This window comes from Chrysemys picta, chromosome 3 (assembly GCF_011386835.1).
Source record: "Chrysemys picta bellii isolate R12L10 chromosome 3, ASM1138683v2, whole genome shotgun sequence".
Taxonomy (NCBI): Eukaryota; Metazoa; Chordata; order Testudines; family Emydidae; genus Chrysemys; species Chrysemys picta.
The window spans coordinates 20490413-20516502 of record NC_088793.1 but is presented as its reverse complement, the minus strand read 5'-3'; the positions used below and the strand labels follow the sequence as shown (position 1 = coordinate 20516502).

The 26090-nt window shown below is 42.0% G+C and overlaps 1 protein-coding gene across 28 annotated transcripts in view; it reads right to left on the bottom strand.

Moving 5' to 3' along the window:
- The window catches only part of ITSN2 (intersectin 2), a 127672-nt gene that overhangs the window by 11878 nt on the left and 89704 nt on the right, over nt 1-26090 (bottom strand). For 23 of the 28 annotated variants that reach the window (XR_010599374.1, XR_010599373.1, XM_065587571.1 and 20 more), the window contains 3 exons: nt 24898-25089; nt 3948-4069; nt 551-657 (listed from right to left, as the gene is read on the bottom strand). Coding sequence is in view for 26 of the 28 variants with exons in the window: in XM_065587571.1 (XP_065443643.1) it covers nt 551-657; nt 3948-4069; nt 24898-25089 (421 nt within the window). In the remaining 2 variants the exon portion in view is untranslated. Of the gene's footprint in view, nt 1-550; nt 658-3947; nt 4070-14937; nt 19005-23378; nt 23472-24897; nt 25090-26090 lie in introns of those variants that run through there. The other 5 variants (XM_065587583.1, XM_065587584.1, XM_065587582.1 and 2 more) reach the window with 3 other exon arrangements.

Genomic DNA, 26090 nt, shown 5'->3' with positions numbered 1-26090 from the left:
TTCTTTATTTCTAAGGCCTTCTGTTAAAAGTTCATCTGCTCCCGTTGTTTGTTCCTTTCCCTCTCATAACCCTCTCTTTGTGACACTATACTTAAATGCTTTGAATTGACATAGCAGGATTATCAAGTGGGAAATAATCAGCAGGAGCAGAAACACTGAAGGCTTGTCTACACTTAAAATGCTACAGTGGCACAGCTGCGCTGCTGTAGCGCTTCAGTGTAGACACTACCTACGCTGATAGGAGGAATTCTCCCATCGACGTAGGTAATTCACCTCCCCGAGAGGTGGTAGTTAGGTTGATGGAAGAATTCTTCCATTGACCCAGCACCCTCTAAACAGGAACTTAGGTCGGCATAACTGTGCCGCTCAGGGTTGTGGATTTTTCACACCCCTGAGTGACGTAGTTATGTCAACCTAATTTTCTAGTGTCGAGCAGGCCTTACAATAAAACCAGTTCCTGCAGAGTGGAGGGGGAGAATAAATTATTTTGGGGAAAGCTTAGACATTAGTGGTCTCTCATTTAGGAGGCACACATGCTAACTGTACTCACTTATGTAACTTTGTATTAGACATTATGAGCTCCTTCCAGTTAACAAAGATCAATCCCATTTCTTCTTCTGTGAGACAGCCTGATTCAGCCATTCGTTTCTGGAAAACCTACAGTCAGAGAACAGACACGTGAACAACTTCAAACACAGAGAAAGCAGAACATGGCCAGCTCTCTTTTCTTAAATTATTAATGGTTTGAAACGTAATGCACTGATGCATTCAGAACTTTGTGGTATCCACCCATTCATTTCTCCTGAGAATCACTGCAGACAAGCAAGCTCTTTAATGGAATTTTTTTCCAGATCACTTCCTACAGATGCTTCCTGTGTGTTCCTATGGTTGCCCCTTCTTCCAACAGCAGTGTCCCATTCTGACACCAGCATCACCTCTTTGCTAAGTAGTAGCAGGTGTCAGGGCCCTGCCGGTGGGCTTCACCATGGCAAAGAAATCAGAGAGGCAGAGGCGGGGTATACTCAAACATAACTTCTTTTATTTACACATATACAGCCAGTCCTGGAACAGTGACAGTTAACTAGCATGCAGGTGAAGCCCTTCTTTCAGGAGTCTCAGCCCAACACCAATGCCTGGTTTCCAGAGGGAAACTCTGCCTATCTAGATCTCTCTCTTAGGTACTTATATGGCTCCATATGGTCACACCGGGGGTTTATGGCAGAGCTGGGAACTGAGCCCTGCTTTTCCAAGTCCCAGGCTATCATCCTAACCACAGACCATCCTCGCTTCAAGAATTTAGTCTAATCAGAGCCCAAAGAGGAGAGTACACTCTGTTGGTGCTTGCACAGCGCCTGTCCAAGAACCCACCTGTGACGTTGCAGTCTATATGATTTTATAAAAATTGATAAGTGAATATAACGTAACTGGGATATGTTTAATGCAAAAGGTCTCTTGTAAGGGATCATTACAAAGCTTATAATCCACTGAGTGTGATCATCCTATTTGTATAAATGTACCCCTTTTGTATCTGAAACTAGAAATATGAAATATAACTCTGAGGGCCTATTGTAATTATGCAAAGTGTGCACCATTAATGGTGGTTTGGAATCTTGATGACTCCCATTAACCAGGACCATTGTCTGCAGATGGGTGTGTTTTACCTGTAAGTCTTCCTGTATACGTGTGTGGTGGCAAGTGGGCAATGAAGTCTTGCAGTGACATGTGATCATGTCACCTGAACTGGAATCCATCTTTACCCTGGTGTCTTTCCATTGAGAAGGAGGGGGTGGAAACCCAGAGAGGGACAAAGGATTCCCGCCTTATGCAAAAGATATATAAAGGGGTGGAACAGAACAAAAGGAGGAGGAGGAGCCATCATGAAAAATCCCCTAGCTATCACCTGAGCTGGAACAAGAGTTGTACCAGGGGAAGGAATTGTGCCCAAGCCTGGAAGGTGTCCAGTCTGAGGAAAAAACTTACTGAAGCAGCTCTGAGGGTGAGATTATCTGCATTCAGTTTTATTAGACATAGATCTGTGCATTTTATTTTATTTTGCTGGGTGACTTACTTTGTTCTGTCTGTTACTACTTGGAACCACTTAAATCCTGCTTTCTGTATTTAATAAAATCACTTTTTACTTATTAATTAACTCAGAGTATGTGTTAATACCTGGGGGAGCAAACAACTGTGCATATCTCTCTATCAGCATTATAGAGGGCGAACAATTTATGAGTTTACCCTGCATAAGCTTTATACAGGGTACAACGGATTTATTTGGGTTTAGACCCCATTGGGAGTTGGGCATCTGAGTGTTAAAGACAGGAACACTTGTTAGCTTTCAGTGAAGCCTGCAGCTTTGGGGCAAGTAATTCAGACCCTGGGTCTTTGTTGGAGCAGACGGGAGTGTCTGGCTCAGCAAGACAGGGTGCTGGAGTCCTGAGCTGGCAGGGAAGGCGGGATAGAAGTAGTCTTGGCACATCGGGTGGCAGCTCCCAAGAGGGTTTCTGTGACCCAACCCGTCACACCACCACCTTTACACGAACTTCGCATAGCCCAAACTACCACCACCACAGCATGGCTTCCTAAGACTTAACTTTTGCTCACATGCTAAGAATGTTTAACTGTAATATTTTTACCCTAAGAATAAATGTGATTGCTCAGAAAGGCTGTGTGGTAAATTAACTGTGGGTAATTGTGTTGTTTATACACTCCCAGGAGAAGGCTTGGTGAGCCAGTCTGTCTTGCTGGGCAACTCCCAGGGTAGGCAGGGAACGGTGGATCCTGGAAAAACCCCGGTCAGAAGGGAGGGAGAGACAGCTGGGAGAAGCAGCCTAAGAGTTGGTGCCCTTGCTGGACCATGGAGGAGGAATACTGGTGCAGTTACCCTGAACTGTGATAGTTTCCCCTGCAGCATGTTGCTCAACCGCTGCCTCAGTTTCCCCCACTTATAAAATGTAGGCATTACTTACCTATCCCATGCTGATAGTATGTGAGAACTAGCTAACATTTATAAAGCACTTTGACCTCTATAGACTATTCTGTTCTATATAGATACTTATACTGTGCTCATCACCATAATATTTGAGTGTCTCAGACCAACGTTGAAGGTAAAGGGTGATACATAAATACTAAATACTAAGTCAGAAGGTCCTTTAGGAGAAAAGAGTTACTCAAGTGAGAGAATATGCAGTACTTGCAAAAATATTTAAATGTTTTTTTTTGCTTTAGGAACCACAACTCAGGGTAATGCCAGAGGGAAAGGGGTGTTTCTCTAGGGGAGGAAGATAAATACTGAAGCAGCAATGTAGTCCTAGAGCAAGCAATTCAGTAACTGGCTTGAATGAAATCTGTAAGGCACTGGGGATAGGCTGGCTTCCTTAAAATAGTCTGACGGTAGTAGCAAAGGAGAACTTGCAGAGTTATTTAAAAGATGACTACAGACAATAGCTGTCTAAGGGCTTGTCTGCACGCATGGCATGCCAGAGAGGTGTGTTATGTAAAGTGCTCTAACTGCCCCACAGGACTACATTAATGTGAACTAGGTGCCTTTTACGCCACGCCGCAGGGTCTATACGGGACGGCTGGTCTAGCGAAGACCCGCTAAATCGATTGCAGAGCACTCTTTGGTCGACCCCGGTACTCCAGCTCTCCAAGCGTACGGGAAGTCAACCGGAGAGCGTCTCCCGTCGACGCAGCGCAGTGAAGACACCAGGGTAAGTTGACCTAAGCCACGTTGACTCCAGCTACGTCATTCACATAGCTGGAGTAGTGTAACTTAGGTCGACTTACCCCCACAGTGAAGACCAGCCCTCGGACTTCATAGATTTACACAACTCAGCTATGAATCAAATGTCATAATGATCATCTGATAAAGAAGAGACATTGAAGACATTGAAGGCTTTGCTTTGACAGTTGTTTAAAACACCTTTTGTTTCCAAGTAACTCACCTCTAAGACAAGCTGAAGATCGTCCATGTACCTCTCTTCAGTCTGGATCAACTCATGAATGTAGCCCTGTCTTTTCCTTTCCATTGGCTGCATAGTATCAAGAGTTTGGAGATCAGCACACCCTAGAAAAGTAAATATTTCAAGTCATTCAGGTCCTATTAAACCTGTAAGGGCTGATGCTCAGCTTATATAAATGGCTACAGTATCACGTACTTCAATGACGCTACCATCATTTACCCCAGCTGAGGCTCTAAGCCCAGAATACGTATAAAATGAATGCTGTCAGTAATGCTTACTTTGCTAAATCAAAAAAACCTGATAATTCTCACAAAAAAGAGTGATCTCATGTGTTAGCAAAAAGGAATAGATATGTCGTAAATTCTCATATTACTCAGTCTTCGTTATTTTTATAACATACAGAGTGGTCACTTATTGCTTGATTTTCAAAAGCACTGAGCTAACACTCCAGCTGAACTCAACGGGAGCTGCAAGTGATCAGAACCCCTGAAAATCAGGCCTTAAAATGGCAGCACATTTGCCAAAATAGTTACTGCTCTTTGGTAACTGAAATCTCAGGTTTTCCACTCGGTTTAGAAAATGCTGACATTTTAATAGCAATGACTATATTACAGACCAATTACTAGTATACACGAAACATTCAGTAATTAGAACTCAACTGCACCTATTCATTAACGTTAAATACATTTTATGATGTAGTATCATTGAGTTAAAAAAAACAAAACAATCAAGTTTATTCAATTAGGCCCTGCTTCAACAAAGCAAGTACGCAAGTGATTAAGCACTTCACTCAATAGGGTTAGATTTAAGCACATGCCTACACAGGAACAGCTCCACTGAATCAGACCGGTGGATCTATCTTGTCTCTGGCCAGCATCAGCTGCTTCAGAGAAGCAGCAAGAACTCCACAGCAGGCATATGTGGAATAATTTGTGCCCCCAAGAAAGTCTCATCCTAATTACAGACTAGTTTAAACCCTGCAGCATGAGATTTTTATCCCCACCAAAATTCTTTTTTAGCATTAACTATGATAACTCTCTGGATAATCTTGTTACCATAAAAGCATCCAATCCCTCTCTGAGCCTTACTAAATTCTTTCCCTCAACAACTTCCTGTGGCAATAAGTTTCACAATCTAATTAAGGCTTGAGTGAAAAAGCTTTGCTTATCAGTTTTGAATCGGCCACACTGAACGTCCCCTTGTTCTTATATTGTGAGACAGCTCCCGATCTCCTGTCTCTCTACCATTCATTATCTTATATACTTTTATCATAGCTCTGCTTAGTTGTCTCCTTTCTAAAGTAAACAATCCCAATCTTTTCAATCTCTATGAAGATAGGTTTCCATGTGCCTAATCATTCTTGTTGTCCTTCTTTGAAGCTAGCTAGCTCTGCAACGTTCTTTCTGAGGGCTTGTCCACGTGGGAACATGTGAGTGCGCACTATGGAATTTTTATTGCACACTAGAAGAGTCCAGATGGCCAGTGAGTACACTGCAAGCTAGTGGTCTGCGGATACCCTGGCTTGCCATGCACTAACTTGCCATGTAGACAAACCCTGAGATAGCGTGACCAGTACTGCATACAGTATTCTAGATGAGGGTGTATATTTTTCCATCTCCATTCTGTGCCATAAGTGCTTTGCTGAATTGGACCCTTAATTGTTTACAGAAATAATCAATCTACAGTGAAGCCCCTGAGTTACCAGTACAAATTTGCAAAGTTCTGCTGCATAGTGCTGCAGCCACACGCCTTGGATGTTTATAACTAATGTCTAAACTGAAAGCAAAGAGTAGGGGTATTTGTTTTTACACTGCAAATGGTTGAATGTCGGAGATGTATAAACAAACACATGAACATTTAGCTCTAGGCAAATAATTGTTAGCCAAAACGTTCTGTACGAACAAGAGTCCATCAAACTAACCCCGACCTTTAATTTTCCTTTTCTTTACAAATTTAATACATGCCATATTGACGGTGGCTTTTGAAAACAATCAAATCAAATCAAATATTTGCATCAAAAACTACAAGAAAAAAAATAAAGCAAACAGCTTTCCAATTAGATTGGATAATCTACAGGCTGTTTAGATGGACAAAGAGTGTTTGAAAAGACAAATAGTCCAGAGAACTTATGACAAACATCCAGATATCCACAAAAAACTTCTCCACACACAGTATTTATAACTAAATTCCGCAGAGTTATTATATAGTATATGTTTGGGGGTGCGGTTGTGAGTCAGCAAGAGAGAGAACGAATACCATTCGGAATAAGCCAGAAGCTCCTAATGTCTCTGAGACCAAGACTATTAGAAGCAAGAGAGGAGTCTTCATTTATTGAATTTCCTAAAATCATCTTCAGGTTCCAGTTTTTGGGGATGGAATAATTTTGAAATCGACAAACCTCAACTTCATCATAACCAAGCCATAACCAAAGACACATTTTAATAATGCTAATATTTATCTACTGTTCCATCCCTGGGCGTTGTGACTTCTGAACAGTTACACAGAACCTGTGCTAACATTTGTTCTCCTGCTGTGGTTCCCCACCCAACAAAGAGGGAGAGGCCCTGCAAGTCAAATACTGCTTCCTGGCAATGTACGCAGCTCTTATTTCCACGTTCAAAAAATGCTTCACAAGCCCAGTGACAACAGTGAAGGGAAGAAAATAAAAGACTTAGGGCAAAATTGACAAGTCTGATATATTTTCTACGTAAAGAGACAAGATCATGTTAAAACCCATCATTTTAAAAGGCCTATTTCTATATTTATATTGCAAATATTTTAACTTAGGGAGTTTTCAATCTTTTTCATACTGTGGACTCCATCTTTACAGAGAGAGATTGTCTCACAGACCCACCACCGTCATGCAACATCCTCATGACAATTAGAGCAATTACATAGATGAAAAATTAGTACTAGGAAAACAATACATTTTTAGCTTCCTTCAATGCAGTGTAATATATAGGAACAATGAGAAGGGGAATGGGGACAGAAGAGGACTATATCACCAGCCAGCTCTCTGCTGACCACCAGGAAGTTCTCCATGGACTTCAGTTTGGTAACTGATTAAGATAGAAATAAGTTTAAAAAATCTACTTTGCTATTTACCACTGGTGCTCTTTCCTTTATACGTTTTCTCAGCTTGGACAATTAAATTAGAAAAGCTAAATAAGCAGTATTATTATTGTTATTAGCAGTATTGCCAACTCTTGCCATAGTATTTTTTTGATAGTCCCAGCTTCTGGAATCATGAGAATCTCAATTTTCATAAAAATCTTCTAGCCCTTGGGGTTGCAGAAAAAAAAAGCTACAAAACAAGAACCCTAAAGACTTAACAACCTGAAGGCAAGTAATAAAAATCCAAAAGTTTTTTTTTCCTAAATAACTCTCACTTTTTAAGACAATGTAATGATTTTTGGGGGGCCTGACTTATGATTTTTGAATGCTTCTGGTTGGCAATACTCTATTAGGCTCTGATTTTGCAAACAAGCACATGCTTAATTTTACTTTTCCAATTTACTATGAAATCAATGGGACCTACTCATGGTAGTAAAGTTAAGCACATGCATAAAAGTGTACCAGATTTGGTTTGGCTTTAGCTGTTTGTCAAAGTTACATTCAAGCTAGAATGAAAGAGGAGGTGGAATCAAGATATTCATCAGATCAAAGTGAGTTTTAAAAGATCTGATGTTTCATAACCTACCAGGTCTCTAACTGATTGAAGTCTACCAATCTGAGATTTCAGCTCTTTCTTGTGGTTTGTGACGTTCAGTTCCAGCTCTGATGGGATACGAGATAAAGACCTTAGAGGAGTCAAAGGGTGTTCACACTGGTAGTGCCTTTTTGTCATTTGTCAGGACTTAGTAAGGCCCGGTCTACACTACAAAGTTAGGTCAACATAAGCTGTCTTTTGTCAACCTCGCTGTGCATGTATCTACACTTAAATCTGTCTCCCACCGACGTGAGCTCTCCATTCCACTGACACAGTAACACCACCTCCCCAAGCGGCACTGAGCCATGGTCGATGTACTGCAGTCAACACAGTGTGAATGTAGTCACTGCGTTACCTATGTTGACAGTAACAGTCCTCCAGCTGTCCCACAATGCCCAACACTGACTGCTCTGGTCACAATTGTGAACTCTGCTGCCCAGGGCTTGTGGAAACCAGAAGTCCCTCTCCCTTAAAAAACCCTCCAAAATTTTTGAAATGCCTTTTCCTGACTGTCCATCTTGGTGAGCACACCTAGCAGTTCTCCACTGTTACGTGGGACTGCCCAGCTGACACTGCCGACGACACACTCCAGATGTGCTCCCGTCTGGAGTAGACAGGAGATATTGGCTCTCCTGGGCTTGTGGGGAGAAGAAGTTCTGCAAGCACAGCTACAGACCAGCCAAAGAAATGTGGCCATCTACTAGCAGATTGCACGGGGGATGCAGAAGAAGGGGTACAACAGGGATCAGCAGCAGTGCTGAGTGAAAGCAAAGGAATTGCGACAGACATATCAGAAGGCCGGGGAAGCCAACAGTTGATCCGGTGCCAAGCCACAGACCTGCTCCTTTACAAAAAGCTACATGCTGTACTTGGTGGAGACCCCACCACGCCATACACCACCATGGATACCTCCAACGAGCCCGAGTCACAGCCCCCCTGGCATGAAGAACGAGGATGAAGAGGAGGATGGGGGACATGTGACTGGGGGGGGAGGTCCAGCTATGCCACAAGCCAGGACCTGTTTGAGACTACACTGCAGTCCAGTCAGTCAAACATGGAAAAGCCCGATGCAGGGGAAGGAACCTCAGGTAAGTGTGTAATTGTATTTCCCATTTCGGTGATAGCTGTGTCCTGCTAAGTTGGGGATGCCATCAACTTTTCATTAATTTATTCATACGAGAAGAGGTAGCAGTACAACAAAGAGAGGTAGAATTATCTGCTTTTCATGGCCCTGTAGAGGGGCAGAGGAGGCCATGATGAGCAGTTGGTTTATGTTCACAGGGATCCTTGAATCCTCCTGAGAGATCTCAATGAAACTTTCACAGAGGTACATTTCAATTCTCTCCCAAAGGTTTCGGGGGTGGCAGCCTCATTTCTTCCTCCATGGTAGAATAGTTTCCCACACCAGTCGGTGATAACTTTGGCAGGCACCATTGCAATAAACAGACTAGCAGCATACGGGTCCAGGCGGCTTCGGGATGCCAGCAGCATGTATGCTCTCTGTGCCTTTGTTACCCCCAGGAGTGAGATATCAGCTACATTCACCACGGCTTCTGGAAAATGATGCCAGCATTCAGTACTATTGCCCTATACTAAGAATTTCATATAACTGAGCAATTCCCTCCTTGCCCTTGGAGAACCAGTCCCTCCATGGCTGGTGCTGAGAGTGGTACCGCGCACAAGCACTCCAAAGCAGAAGTATTAATAAGCATGTCTTGTTTAAAACTTTAGGGGAGGAAGGGAGTTCTTAATCTTAACTTTGAGACTATACTCTGACAATGGTACCTTTGTGTGTTTTATCTGTAGCTGCTGCTGTTGCAGCCTTGAGGGGATCCCCCTCCACACCCATGGAATGCCTGAAACAGATAAGGAGGAAAAAGTGCTGCATCAGATGGCGAACTGAGGGCCTGGAGGATGAATGCTGCAGATTGTATGGAGAAGGAAAGAGTGGGCAGGAGAAAAGGGCAGTAAAAGGAGAGGGAGATTCACCAGGACATAATAGGGCATCTCCAGCAGCAAACAGGCTGCAAACTGTTCTGGACCTACAGGTTCAATAATCATGGACTTGCCTCCCTTTGCAGTCAATGGAGAACTCCTTACACCCCGCCCCCACCCCCAATGATCCAGGTGGCATCAGAGGCCACATCCCTTTCCCTACCACTCCACATCAGGGGACATTAAGGACAACCACAATTTCACATACACTTACCTGTAAGATCCACAGTTGATGTTTGTGTAGCTAAAATGGACATGAATGTTCCTACTCCTTCATTAAGCTCTGTTCCATAAATTTATTAAGGTATTAATGTATTTGCTTTTAACTTGGACAGAATTTTTTTGGAAGTGTTTTTGTTACTGAATAAAACTCTACTGTTTGGGAAATAATTCATCTTTATTAATTCCCAATATATGCTGCAGAATGCCTTACAGTAGTGAAAGCACCCACTTAGTTGTTATTATACACTGTGACAACTCATACGATCAGTGACAACTAGCATGTAATAACCATAGATGTACAGCAAGCACCACAAAATTAATAGGTGCACCGCCAGTGTTATATTCATAGATGTACACCAAGCACCACACAATTCCTATTGGGGCCCCAAACTGCAGAGACAGGTAGAGCACAGTACACTATAATATATTACTGTGGCTTGCTATTAAAGTACTCTTTCAAAACCTCCCTGAGTCACATAGCTCCGCATTGAGCTCTTCTGATAGCTGTTCAAAATTATCAGACAGCCGCTCCACCTCCGCCCTTCACCCCGGCGGCAACTTTTCCTCCTTCGCTTCACAGGTATTATGCAGGACACAGCAGGCAGCTATAACCATTGGGATATTTTTCTCACTGAGATCCAATCTTGTGAGTAAACAACGCCAACGTCCCTTCAATCTACCAAAAGCACATTCAACTTCATTCTGAGCTGCTGAGCCTGTAGAGGAATCTTTCGTTGATGCTGTCGAGGTGGCCAGTGCATGGCTTCATGAACCAGGGGAGCAAGGGGTAGGCTGGATCCCCCAAGATCACTATTGGCATTTCAATATCACCAATGGTAATCCACTGGTTGAGAACAAAGGCCCCTGCTTGTACCTTTCTGAAAAAGTCCTGTGTTCTTAAAGATGTGAGCTTCATGCACCTTCCCTGACCAGCCAATACTGATGTTGGTGAAGCATCCCTGGTGATCCACCAGCGCTTGCATGACCATAAAAAAATAGCCCTTTCAATTGATGTACTCTGTGGCAAGGTGGTCTACTGAAAAAATAGGGATATGCTTGCCATCTGTCACTCCACTGGAGTTCAGGAACCCCATCGCTGGAAATCCATCATGTCCTGAACATGGCTGAGAGTCACAGTCCTGTGTAGCAGGAGACGATTACTGGCCTTGCACACTTGCATGACAGCATCCAAAGTGGATTTTCCAATTCCAAAATGATTTCCCACTCAGTGATAGCAATCCAGGGCTGCAAGTTTTCACAGTGCAATCTCCACGGTCAGTGCAGCTCTCTTTTTGGCATTCCTGCACTAGAGGGTTGGAGTGAGCTCAGCGCACAGATTCAGGAATGTGTTCTTGCCCATCTGAAAGTTCTGCAGCCACTGCTTGTCATCCCAAGCCTGCATCACAATGTGATCCCACCAGACAGTGCTCATTTCTGGAGTCCAGAAGCAGTGCTCCACTATTTGCCACTGCTCCATGAATGCCACCAGCAATCTTGAATTGGTTCTTGTTATGTCCCACAGCAATCCACTCTCCAGTAAATTGTCATATTCTCCATGGCTCTTCTTGTGGCTCTGCAAATACCAGAGGATCATGTGTCGTCTGCTTGCAGTGCTCATGACAATACTGCAGAGCTGTGCAGGCTCCATGCTTCTGTCAGAGATGGTGGACAGTGACAAGTTCCATGTGGGTTCATGGGATTTTCAAAATAGGAGTGAAAATTATGGGATACAGATGGCATTATGGGGTGGAGAAAATTGCATGATGGGACCCTGACCCCACAGTTCCAGTCACACCTACACAACTTGTTTCTGTCCCACCGTGCATTGCCAAAACTTCCCCCAAGACAGTGTACTGGACAGTGGTGAGTTGCACTCTTGGATACCTACCCAGGATGCACTGCACATCAAAACAAGAGCTCCTGTTGAGTTGTGTAGCACTGGCAAAAGGAGCCAAGTATGCGCAGACAAGCAATATACTAACCAGAGGTAACGTGTCAGTGGGTGGGCGGGCAACAGAAGGTGCGGGGCCAGGGCCAAAGGTGCGGGGCCAAAGTCTTTTCTGGCTGCGCTGGGACACTGCTCAGTGCAGCACAGCAACTGCCTGGGAGAGCGCCTGGCTGCAGCGCTGGCGGGCTGCCCCCAACCCAGGCTTGGCTTCCGGGGACAGTGGCCGAGCAAAAGCCAGAGCTCCCCCACCCTCCTGGTATGTTCAGTCCTTGTCCCCAGAAGCCACGCCTGGACAGGGAGCAGGCTGCCGCTCCTCCCCAGCCAGGCTCTCTCCCAGGCAGCTGGCTAGGCTACACAGAGCAGTGACCAGGAGAGGCTCCATCCCGCTCCCCGCTTCGGCCTGGCTGCCAGGGAGAGCAGCTAAACATGCTGGGGGTGGGGGGGGGGGGGGGCCTGGTGCAGCAGGAGGGCAGAGTTCCTCCCCCTCGCAGGCAACATGGGGTGGGGGAAGACCGTGGGGAGAGTGTGAGGGCCCCGAGCTGGGGACGGGGCAGAGACACATGGGGAGGTCACATGTCCTCCCCTTTAGCTGGTGCCCGCCCCCCACCCCCCAGTATGGGGAGGCACCAGTCGTCTATGATACTAACTGCAGTGGCTTTATGGCAACGAAACTTGCATTGGCAAAAGCTTGTGGTGTAGACATGCCCTAAGTCCCTGATCTTTGAGCAATGTAATTTTCTGTCCCTGTTGCATGTTATATCCCCTCAACAAGAGAAGCCAATGATTGTATTATCTTAGCTCATGCTGCTGTTTGCTTGTAACTACAATTGGTAGTAAAGTCCACACACTTGCTATGAAACTCAATGGCCAATGGAAGTGTTACTTACTTACGGTAAGATCAACTTTGGAAGGACAACATTTTTTTTACGTTGAATAAAATGTAGACGTAATTTGAAAGATAAACGGAATATTTTCAGATGTAAAACACATTTAGAAAGGGAGTTAACGTAATTGGATATAACCTGCATTTAGACTGCATGCTCTTCTAGTCGGGGGTGTCTACTATTGTGTTTATAGAGTGCCTAGTACAATGGGGCCCTGTTCTTGATTGGTCCTTATGCCCTACTCTAATAAACCTCATTAATAATAGACATGGCAGAAGAATCTTTATAAGCTTTGCTTGAGAGTGCTACACAGAGCAGGAAGTCACAAATTGTTGCATACAAGATAAAAGTTCCAACTCACGAATGAAAAATCACGGAATCAGTTAGATTTCCAATATTTACCTCAAATTCTGAGGTTTGGGTCAGTTAGCTGCATTAAGGCTCAGTGACAATAATTCACCTCTGATGAACTAATCGTCCAGCAGACATTAATTGCTAGACCGACAGATACAAAAGATGACAATCCTGATTGCTTGAGAGGTGAGCAATAGTTTTATTCTGGATTGTAACTTCATCTCCCCTTTGGAAAGTTAATTCATCCTTTTTAAACTCAGCCATAATAGATCAACTTATGAAGGAAACAATAAGTAGATACTGATTTCTTTTAAAACGAACATTAAGATTTGTCACTGTTCATACTTTGCTTCAGTAAATATCCACCTCACAAATCAGTGAACCGTGAAATCAAGAGATTAAAATCTTATTATACTGGAACTTTCTAATGAAGTTTGTTTTACAATGATCAGACTGTTGGACAGATATTGCGTAGCTGGTGCATTCCATAATAGATTAAACAAAGACAAGGACACCAGAGTCAAACAAATTTGAAAGTTTATAAATAGATTTTAAAATGATTCCTTGTCCTCCAATTATCTCCCTTCCTCAAATGCACTTCTATGAGAAATACTGTCCTCTGCTAACACCACAACTAATCCTGTCTTTAAGACTACAGGGTAAGTTTCCCAGTCAAAAAGTCATCTATTCTGCCATAGATTTGAGAATTGAAGGAGTAAAAGTATATTTCAAATAACTGATTTTTTGAAGCTGGAAGCAACAGTTTCAAAGTGAAGAACGGCACTTTGTAGAGAACAATCCTGCACTTGACTGGATAATAGAAGTCTTGTCCATCTCTAACTTTTGATCTATCTCTATATATTTCATCTCTTTGGGTTTTAAATATGATTGTATATTAATGTTATTTACTTAATGCCAGATGGTCAAAATTTGTTGTGCTCCTGATGCATATCTGTTTTAGTTAAACAATATTTTCAAAATTCTGGGCAAATAATTGGATTCACAAGCCATTTTCGAAGCAGTTTCGGAGATGTTTGGGTAGGATTAAATGATTTGTTCATCTCCCAAAATTGGAAGAGTGAGTGGAGCTCTGACTACAGTCTGGTAAAGAAAATATTAAAAACAAGATCATGGGCCACTTCCATCTTGGAAAAAGGCAACAACACTCAAGCATGTGCTTAAGTGCTTTCCTGAAGGCCTGTTTGCATACAGCAAACCAATGTGGATAACTGGTTCGCCCCCACAATGAGGGCCACTCACAGATTAAGATGCAAAATGTGAGTAAAAGGAGCACAATCCAGTCTTTTATAAACATGCATTTACCGCATTGATTCCTTTTTTCCAGGTCCACTCTGGCAAAGGAGGACTGCAGGAGAGTATGAACAGTTACTTGACTTTCCCTCATCTTAAGCTTTTTGATTTGCTGAGACAGTACACCATTACAGTTGTAGTTTTAAAAGTTAAGTATGAGCCTGACGTTAATGTAGCATGTGAGCCAGAGCCACTGCATCAGACATTTTTTAATTTTTCAATCCTTGCTAGCCTGTGCTATGTACATTTCAAAGAAGCTCGATCATCCATCACCACATGACTACTTGCAACGAGTAAAGTTTACTCACATGGATAAATGTGGGTGGGGGGTAGTGGGGGGGAGGGAATCGGGCCCTTAGCAGAAAACTCTGTGGCAAGTTTAAATCCAACCCTCTCCGATCAAAACTTTCAATATACTCCCCTGCACTTGAAACAGAAGTAGGATAGGATTTAGTTTCCCAGCTAAGAAAAAAGATTGCTAAGCCATGCCAGCTAATTAACGGAATTTTTTTTACTAGGCTATTTAAACAAAAAACAACACACACAATCTACATCTTTTATGTGTCCCTTTAATAAAATACATTTGCATAGTTATCTTACAGGTTTTTTTAAGAACAAAGATGAACAATTTTCTCATGCCAAGCATATCCTGCATTTGCATGATCTTAATGTGTATCCCCAACTATTAATACTACAGCTTGAAAAGAACAACAAAAATATTTCAAGGCAACACACACTATTATGTAACAGTTTAATGGTTCCATTACATTAAAGTGTCATTATGCTATAGCAGCAGTCAGCACCGCTATCGGCAAGGGTCTGTCAGCATTCCTATAACAGACTCCTATTTACAAGAGTTTATAACCTCACTGGAAAAGTCACTCTGGGATCCACTTTGGTGAACAAAGCCTTGGGCTCAGGGAAATGATTCACTCATTGCTAGGGACAATTTCAATGATTATTAGAAGGCAGAATTTTTTACAAATTGAATTTCTACCTTTTTATGCTCAGAGAGGTAATAAAAAACTATTAATACTTAGCATTTATATAGTGCTACACATGCCTTCAAAGTGCTTCACAAGCATTAACTATTCATACATCTATCCCTGCAACTGGATCCATCCTGGGCTGAGAGAGTGTGCAGGGGATTGACCTGTCTGGATCTGACTGCAAGATAAGGAACTTAGCTTTGAAAGTAACATTTTCAAACTAGACTCTTACAGAATTTGGAAACATTTCGATATCAGCTACTGTGCAGGTACAGTAACATTTCTGTTCCTGCCCCTTCTATCACTAGAGGAGTCTCCCCAATTCCAGTGTCACCCTTGTGGAGCTCCACATCATGCCATCCTCCTTTGTGTCAGGAGGGACTGTACCCTTTACAACTAATTTTCTTAAATGGCTAGAATGGTGGCTGAACCTATACGTCTCTCCAAGCTTGTGCCTGAGAGAGACTGGATCAATGTAGCCACTGAGATGCTAACATAGTTGTAAGCATCAAAATTAAACCCACATAAGCAGGGAAATTCACTTTTAAAGCTAAAATCGCTTTAGGCTAAGCTGCTCCCATCTACATACCTGTATGGATACAGCAGGGTTCTTTAAAATCCTGCCTTAAAATAAGTATTCTGCACAGCCTCTTCTTATCCACAATCTAAAATGTGTATAAAAAAAATCCTTCTGTACCATTATGTGACCAGACCACATAGTTATCTGGTGCATCATGTCTAACCTGAAAAATCTGTCTGATAAACACTGTGAGGGAGGGACTGTGGCCTTTTCCATTTTTTACAGTGCGGAGCTCACTGATGGTGCTCAAATAACACTGCTCTATGCAGTGCAGTTGTAGCCGTGTCGGTCCCAGGATATTAGAGAGACAAGGTGGAGAGGTGATATCTGTTTGTGAAGAGAGAGAAGCTTTTGAACTCTTTGTGGCTCAAATGATTGTTTCTCTCACCAACAGAAGTTGGTCCAACAAAAGATATTACCTCACCCACCTTGACTCTCAAATAACACTACAACATTTAATTACAACAGGGAAAGCCCATGGCAGCATGTCTCTGAACTCAGTTCTAGCACCTGTAAGTTCAAACTGAATGCAGCAGTTTGTGTTTTAATTGTGAATGCTTACTTCCAGCTATGGGTTTACATGGGTCAAACCATACAGATATAGAACACGATCCCTAATATTCAACTGCAGCCGTGTATAAGTGGGTAAAGCATTATTTATTGCTGAAAAATACCATAATATTATTTCCCAGCACATACTAGACAGAGCATGACTTTATTTAATTATGTTTCTTTTTACTGAGGTCTTTTACTAACTTGGCAATTAAGGCAACAATTTTATTGGCTATTAGGGACGTATCTCTGGCCCAAACTCTCTGGGTAAATAGCGCCTTGAATTTTGAATTTTTGAAAGCGGATGGGTCCCAAAGACACCCAGATATTAGCCTACAATAAGTAACAATTTGATATGACTATTGTACCATAGCAGCACACTTCTGCCTGTATTAAACAGATCTGCAAAATCAGAAAATTAAGAGAAAGCAATACAGGGCAATTAGCACATTTTAACAGAAACAGCTTTAGCTAAAAATCTAATTTCAACATGAAAAAGACATTAAGTCAGCTAGAACATTGCTATTTGAGCAGTTAATTAGCAGATTCTTTGCCTCTAATTAAAGTTAATTCATTCGATAACAGAATATTAATTGAGATAAAATACAACTGGAATAAAAATTCATTTATAGTTTGATGTAGGCACCTTACTGTAATTTGTATTGCACAAAATATATCTCTCTGACCTAAGGGACACATATACATTACTTGATAAAGTATATTAAATACATAATATTTCACTCCTTTTATAGAACTTTTGGAAGAAAGCTTTTAAATCTCTGCAATTGTATTAACACTTTTTCCTGATAGTACCTCACAACATTCATATATATTGTAAACTTACAGTAGTTTGTAAACAATTTCAGATTGCATAATCCACATGTTTGTTATTTCAGTCCCAAATTCAGGATGCAAACTGAATTTAATACTGCATCTGCTAGAAATTCTCTTTGTGTTGTATGGATCATAGAACTGTTTTATTAGATGAATGGTCTGCCATTAAATAGACCCTTTCATTTTAAAAGCAACTAAAGGAAATCTATTTACTAGCTTTTTTTCCCTTTTAAAGTAATTCACGGCTGCTAAACGATGCAAGATTTATAGCCCTGGAGACAGAAGTCCTGATTTTATCCACATAACAGAGACAGCATGGGCAGTACAAGTTTATCTACAACACTCTGCCACTCTGTCCTTCAAACTCTGACCTGGAAAAGCTACCTCTGAGCCAGAAGAACAGATGGTTCAGTTTCCAAGACCGCTTAAATCCTTGGCCTTCCTCTTTCAGCTGACAAGGGTGTCTGTCTACCAGTGACTTTTCTGGTGGTGGCATATATTATTGTGAACACTTGTATAGGAGGAATTTTACTGAGACCATCAATTCATTTTGTAATAGGAACAAAAACAGTTTTCAGATGCCAGAGACTTTCATTCACTATTGACCTGGGCCAGATACGAACTGGTGTCCTAGAGATGAAAGGCTCTGTATCCAATTATCAGTCTTCAGAGCCATTCAGTCCTGTACCAGAACTCTTAATTAAAAAAAAAAAAAAAAAATGAGGGCAGATTGGTGAGTCTGACAGCGCAGAGGCAGCATGGCACCCATTGTAGTAAGACTAGAGGATGCTGTTCACCAAAACCGATGACAAGTGTGTTACAATGGTAAAATGTTTGAGGGAAGCTGGTGGCCAAGGGATAGGACACATCCACCCAAAGCAACTTGCAGGCCAGCTCACAAATTATATTAGCCTAGTTTCCCTTTGCCTTGAGAAAATGTCCAATAGTGCTACTGTGATGAGATGAGAGAAGAAAACAAAATGAAAGCATTCCACCTCTAAACTCCTCTCCTCACAAAAAGGCCATTTGGAAGGCTTGACTGCATCAGACAAAACAGTTCTATGATCTAAATCCTAAACCCCATGGCATACTTGTAGTCACAGTGGCACTCTGTAATGTAGAAAGGTAGGCCAGGTTTTATTTTTTGGATGAATCATATATGTTGGCAATTTAAAAAGCTCACTGTGTACAGGATTAAACTAGTCTATCAAAGCAGTAATCAGCAAACATTTTAATTCTGCAAAGTATGCACAGGTTACAACATTACAAGAAGATATCTGCCCATATAAAACAGCTCAGCTAACTTGTGCAAATAGTGGGTCTTTGTGTGTCTGAAATCCCACCACACAGGGGATACCTTGATATGCATGCTAATGATCTATGATTATCAATAAGAAAAGGAAAAAAACACTAGAGGAAACCAGAGTGGACAGCAGTGAAAGCCACACAAAGACCCACTATCCTTTCTGGTTTTACAAATTATTTGTAACAGTAGATTATAAAATACAAAAAACTAATTCTCGTGTGGATCTAACATTCAAACGAAGCAAATGGATTGTGTCAGATATTTGAGCAGGGCTGTCCACCCTGCCTCCACGCTATAGTCAAACTTGGATAGTGGGTCTCTGAGGTGCTTTCACACTGGAAGACAACATTGGGTCCTAAAAAAAAAAATGAAGGATAAAATGAACACAAACACAAATCTGAAGAGTGAAACATGAGTACTAAGGACAAAAGAAGACAGAATAACACTGAAAGGTTAGAAAGGAATGACTAACATTCAACTTTCCTAAAATAAAACATCATACCCTTTCTATTCTCTATTATGTAAGCATACATCAGCAATTATTTGTGCCTAAAAATAATTTTAACATCAACCAGCCATCACAGATGCTCACCAATACACTGCAGCTAATTCAATCACAAAAAAACCCAAAACCCTTTCTCATGACAGATTTAAAGGTACATTACTAATTAAGATATGCGGACCTATAACACAATGGGTGAAATCCGGGCTTCAATGAAGTCAATGGCAAAACTCCCACTGACTTCAAGGGAGCCAGGATTTTACCTACAAGATTAATAGCAAGACATTACTGCTCCACTTTCTAAACGGTTTGGAAAATATTTGCTCAGATTTAGACATGGTTACAAATAAAATTAACTTGCTGATGCTGGTCAGTGGCCCATGTGAAATGAAACTTGGTTGCCTACTGAATACATGTCCATGTCACAAAGTACCATTTCAATCTGCACAATTGTTGGAAGTCTCATTTTAGAAGCCAAGGACTTCATGGGCATAAAGGATGTACTACTCTCACTCCCAGCTGATATGTTAAGCTTTCATGGGGAAATTATGAATTATTTTGTGTAAGAATACACAAGCATGCCATTAAATATCATCATAAACAAAAGGTTGTGAATATTCCTTTAATTGTATCTATAAATACACTATTTTAATTACATATTGAAAAATCCTCTTTACTGAAAGAAGATTCACTCTTCACCCAATTTAGATCAATTTTGTGCAAATATTAGGATGAGGGCTATTGAAATGTCATCACAATACAAGGAACTCCTCTGCCACCACCACCACAATCGCTTTCAACTTGGCTCTCAAATATTTAATTCTGCAGGTCACTAAGAATGGATCTGATTAGTAATGGTGGCCCATGGACCACAGTTTGAAAATCAGGGAGATAATACACTAGGATCTTCACCTGCTGCTGTAAAATGTCCTTTGTGTGTGTCAGATTTGCTTACCTACTTTCAAATACCATCACTTTCCACTGACTATAACAGACACCAGGAGAAAAATGAAAGGAAACATGCAGGTTACAATACTTAAACTGGCAATTCAATTCCTAAATTTGTCTTTAAAATATATACTAGACTTCTCAAGCTGTGTTCACTTCTTTGAGGTTTTAATTTCCAAACAGGTCCTGGGCACACTGCATCAAACAAATTCTGTGGGAAGACTTCCCTACTGATTTCTACAACACACTTACGCTAGTTTCTGCAGCCGATTTAAATAAGTACAAGACGCTTATTTTAAAGAAAGCCAATTATGCAGTTGGTAAATTATATATATTTAAAACTGTTGTGATTTTCTTCATTTTTAATTCTCCCTCAGTGTTGTTCTTCCAATTACACACTACAGACATCAGGGGGTTGATATAGAATTCCCCTTCTTTGTACAGCCCTCTGCAATTTTTATATAATTGAAATATAACACTAACTTGAAAAAAATAGCTGGATTTTCAAAATGAGGTTTGCACATATGCCTGCAAGTGTGTGTGCACTTAAGTTACCCATGCAATACCTGATGTGTGCAGGCACATTTGGTAGGTGCACACATAGCAAGTTAGATGCTTAGCTGACCATGTGTTTAAACACATGATTTGCATGGTCACATCAGGAATGTGTATGCTTAAGTTTAGACACGTGATTCTTGACACCAGGGATTGAAATCTGGGTCTTTGCAGACAACCACTCAAGACAGAAAAAAATAAAGAGCGCATCCTAAGCAGGAATTTAGAAGAAGTTTTACCTCTCCTCAAGTCCTACTTCCTGTTTCACTTTCCCTTCCCACTTCACTTGGTTCTTTTTCAGACATTAGCACACTGTCAGGTCTATTTCCTTATGCTACCTGAGCAGGGAGTGTTCTTGTGACTATTGCCCTGCCCGAACATTTTGCACCATCCAGTAGTGGAAGAATTCGGAGATTGAAAGTAAACTCCCTAGTCATGGAGCATATGGATAAGGCTACATATTAGTCACAGGTATTTTTAGTAAAAGGTCACAGGCAGTAAACAAAAATTCACAGCCCGTGACCTGTCCATGACTTCTACTATACACCCCTGACTAAATCTTCAGGGGGGGCGCCAGCCCGGGGGTGCCACGGGTGCTTTGGTGGGGGGAGCAGTGGCGTGCAGCCCGGGACCCCTGCTGGTGCTGGGGGGAGAGTGTTGGCAAGTCCAGCAGGCTCCCTACCTGGCTCCGCGACTCCCCGGAAGCGGCAAGATCCCCCTCACTCAGCTCCTAGGTACAGGCATGGCCAGGCAGCTCTGCACACTGCCTCCACCCAGAGTGCTGGCTTCACAGCTCTCATTGGTAGGGAACCGCGGCCAATGGGAGCTGTGGGGTCAGTGCCTGCAGGCGGGGGCAGTGCGCAGAGCTGCCTGGCCTCACCTCCGCCTAGGACCTGAGTGAGGGGGATGTCATCGCTTCCGGGGAGCCCTCCAGGTAGAGCACCACCCAGAGCCCACCTCACCCCATCCCATGCCCCAACCGCCTGCCCCTTTCCACACCCAAACTCCTGCTGCTGGGGAACAGGGGTGCGGTGGCTCGGGACTGCCCTAGCAGCAGCTGGTGAGACTGATGCAGGGGCTGCCTGAGCTGCCACCAGGCCAGGCGCAATGGCCGCTAAAAGAAGTCACGGAGGTCATGGAAAGTTATGGAATCCGTGACCTCCGTGACAAACTCACTGCCTTAATTATGGAAGATGTAGTACATCTACACTTATGTCCACAAAAGTGAGAGTTTATAGTAAATATGATGCTATAACATTAATATTTGTTAAATATGCCCCTTCATGCTTCCTACTAAAAATCCCATTGAAGTTCCATTTCATGCATTTTCCCCTCCTACAAAGTTGGCTATGTCATGTGGTATATGATGTCCAGCAAGTGGCTGTTACCCAACTCAGCTGAAACACATGAAATCACTTTAGCACCAAAAGACTTTGGCTGTAATTTCTGAACATGTACTTCATTCACTTACAGGATTAAGTTCCTGAACCTCAAAACATCAACAGGATTGCGTCTTGAATCAGAAACTTCTTGATAGAGACAACTGGAACAACCAAGCACTAGTGAAAGTGTACACAGCTGATGGTTGCTGACTGCTATTGGTAGACCCTCTCTCATTCACCCACTTCCAACAGAAAATTTTGTTCACGACTGGCAATTGTTTCTGTGGGGGACGCTGGTACTCAAGATCCACATTTGGGAGGAAGCCAACTTAGCGACATGGCAATGAGCAAATAAGAACGGCTTATGTGTCTAATTACGACCCAATTTCAGGACTACTATTGTTGAAATTAACAACATGCAAAAAGATCTTGCACTTACTTCAATACACCCCTCCCTCCCAAACCCACACACTCCACTATGCCACCACTGCAGGACAGCCTCCATTGGAATGAAATATAGGAACTGTTGAATAGTACATATCAATACAAAAACACACTGCAGAGAATGGGAAGTAAAGATCAGTTCATAGCTGAAAGGGACATGGAATTCAGGTAGGTCAAAGGCATTTATCTAAACTGAAACATAATCAGGACACTTGGGCTAACATTTCCATCCTTTGGGGAAATTCCTCAGAATTTTTAATAGTCACAAGTGGTCAGGACTTTGGTTTTATACCTGCCCCAAAGTAATTTAGCAAGTAGTTGGGATTCTGTCTGTATCCAAACAAAAAAAACTCTCAAAGCACCAGATTAAGGCCGAACCTGTATCAATTTATACTACGTGCTATTAAGATATAGAGCCACTCTGAATTCTAAATGCTTTTTCTATGCTGGGACAACTACAAATGGTAGCATTTGCAACACCAGAGGGGAAAGCTTACTTTACTTTTGCCATTTTACAGCAACAGCTGCTGCCCGATCAAGAGAAGAATGGAATTAACCGAAGAGCTAGGGCCCGTTATGTAAAAGAGAAATTAAAACCTGTGATGTAGGACCTTCTGGTGCCAACTAGCAAGTGGCCCGGAGGGGTGCATAGAGTTTTAGAGATCCTCTTGGTCAGATATCTGCATAACAGTTCTCCAAAGTGTGGCATGCAAAGTCAATAGCAAGAGCCAGTAGCCCACTGGTCATCATAATCATTCCGAAATGTACGTACAGATAATATTTAAGGAGTTATGTATCAATATGGGAAATTATGTTCTTAAGGTATTGGAATTAAGGCAGGTCACCAAGAGGTGGCATACTTCAGAAATGTTCCTTTCAGGTAGGAGGCAGCAGATACCTGTCTCGCTGTCTTGTCATTTGTATATTGTATGCCTCACGCTGTAGGCCTATTCGCATACTGCGCCAAAGGAAAAAGAAGAGACTGCAAAATCTACGAGCAAGGAAATTCACAGAATGAAACAAACAGCCTGGGGTGTCCTGTTTATGACTAACCACAAGATTGTAAGGATATATCTGGGGGCACAAGGAAACAAACAAGGTCCTTTGCCTAGGAGGCAAGCTGACAGAGTGTCTGTCTCATGAAAGGCGGGCCACAGCCCACCCTGGCCGTAAATGCGGCAAGAATTTTGGGTGAGCAATACTCTACAAGACATGAGAGTATCTTGTTAATTAAGTCTAGGCTCTAGAATGCACGTTATGATTTTGTTTTACACATAACCATTTGTTTTCAATACTTCTAGTTGCTATTACTTGAATCTTTAGGCTTTGTTAAATACACTTAGATATGTTTATAGTGAAATCACATATAAGTGCTATGTGTTCAGTGGAGGAGTGATCTGAGGTGGAACTGATGAGCTGGAGTTTGCGGTTTCCTCAGAAGCAGTGAATTTGTGAACACAGAGTGTCCAGTGGAGCAGGACCTGCACATTCCTCAGAGATACTTGGAGGGCTTAATGGTTGGGAGTATAACAATAGCTAACTGGCAGAGAAACAGCAGAGCTTGCAAGACGTAGAGGGAGTGCTTGTGCTGCTAATGGCTAGTCGAGTTGGTTGCTGTCCCTGACCCAGGATGAAAGGCTGAGGGAGTGAAAATTGTAGTGACCTAGCATTGGAATGAGAGGCCAAAGACAGAACTTTTACAGTGCTTGTATGTTAGAAAGAGAACATAATATGTATCCTTCACTTTAACTACACAAATTTGTGCTAGAATTCAGTCTCCAGCTTGCCCCCAAATAATCCACATTTGTTGATCTTGAGGACATGTTGCAAAGCCCATCTCTTTCTGAGAATTTTGAAGAAGCAGGAATGATTTGAGGATTGGGATGGATAGATTGTAGGCTGGGATTCACTGGTTAAGGTGGGGATCTTTTTCTTTCCTTTTTATAGTTTGGGGAAGCTGCTGCGCTTATGTTTATTTTTTTTAAGTTGGTATGTACTTCTAATGTATTCCAAAGCTGCCTAAAGTCTTATGATAGGTGTTTTTCATATTTTGTAGAAATCCAAAGAAAGAAAAATAATAAAACACAGTAGAACAAGTACATTTGCACTGACAGAGACTCATTGCAAATTACCATATACTGTGAACAATTTAAAAGCAAGGTTAATGCATCACAGGTGTAATGTTTATTTAGGGGCCTCACAGCAGCACTGCTGCTACTAAACCTTGGCTGGAAAATGGAGCGACAATATTTGTGTGTAGATTTGTCAAGTGGAAGAGAGTGAAGTTATGATGTACTTACGCACCCATTAGAAGTCCTAGGGCTCTTAGTTCTAAGCACAAAATAGTTCTAACTACAACAATTGACTGTTAAATCTTAGAAATGCAATGCAAAATGCTTTCAAAAATTATTTCTTACACTGTTGGCTTGGGTCAGAATCTGTGGTCATCTTCACATAGTTGGAAGGAAAGAGACCTGTCACACCACTGATTTCTCCTTGCCACCAATCTGCATCATCTTTGCTCAGTACATTAATGATCTGCCCCTTGGAGAAACTGAGCTCATCTTCATTGTTTGCCGCATAATCATACATTGCTATCACTTGACATACTAGGAAGAAAAAGAATATTCACAACAGGGGTTAGCACAACTTCTAGTACAAGATAAGTCAGTGTTAAGACTGCATAAAGCCCACAGAAAATATCTATAAGACTAAAACCAATTTCAAGGACAAACAAACAAAAAATACCCCAGAAAATTTTATCTTGATGTGGGAGTACAGTTTGACTGCCCTGACTTCCCCTTTTATTAATACTCTGGTCAGTGATAGATTAAATTAACTTTGTTCAATTTCTCTCTCTAGTTCCCAACTTTACAATTCCATCTACTTGGATAGTTAGATGGTTCCCATCACCACAGCAGCTGTTCACCTTCCAAATATTCAAACGTAAAAATAAGTGGAACATCTTTCTCCTCCTTTCTGCCCAGCCTGTCAGAGAAACGGATTAATTAGTTTATAGTGGATATCTGTGTGTGAGAAAAAGGTCTGTGTGTACAAAGAATGTATTGAAAGCTAAGTCTCAGAGAGAGGTTTTGATCATGGATGCCTGTGGAGCTCTTGTACCAATACAGCAGAAGGTAGGGAATTTGCACACTTTGAGGAAGTGGAACCAGGGAAAGCTGTTCTCATCAAGACCTACATAGCCAATCAAAAATCCATGTGGAGTCAAGGCTGCATCTGCCCACCCTTAGAAGAATAGCGCACAGTTGTAGGGGTATTGTCAATAACAGCAAAGTTCCCAGAAGTCTTGCTGCCATGTGGAAGCAGGCTCCTCAGAAAGCGGGATATGAACTCTAAGCATAAATCAGGATGTGCAAGATTGCAGTCTACTTTCACTAGTCAGCAAGGCTGAAAACTTCACGGCATTAGGTGAACCTTACAGATTTTTGGACACAGTCGTTCCGCTGTAGGACAGAAACAAAGGGTGTATTCTCAGTGCAATAAGCCATAACATAAGACGGCACATTCCAGGACAGGAGCCACAGACAGCACTGTTTTAATGAAGAAGTAGTTTGTTAGACTGTATGTTCCTTGGGACAGAGACTGCCCT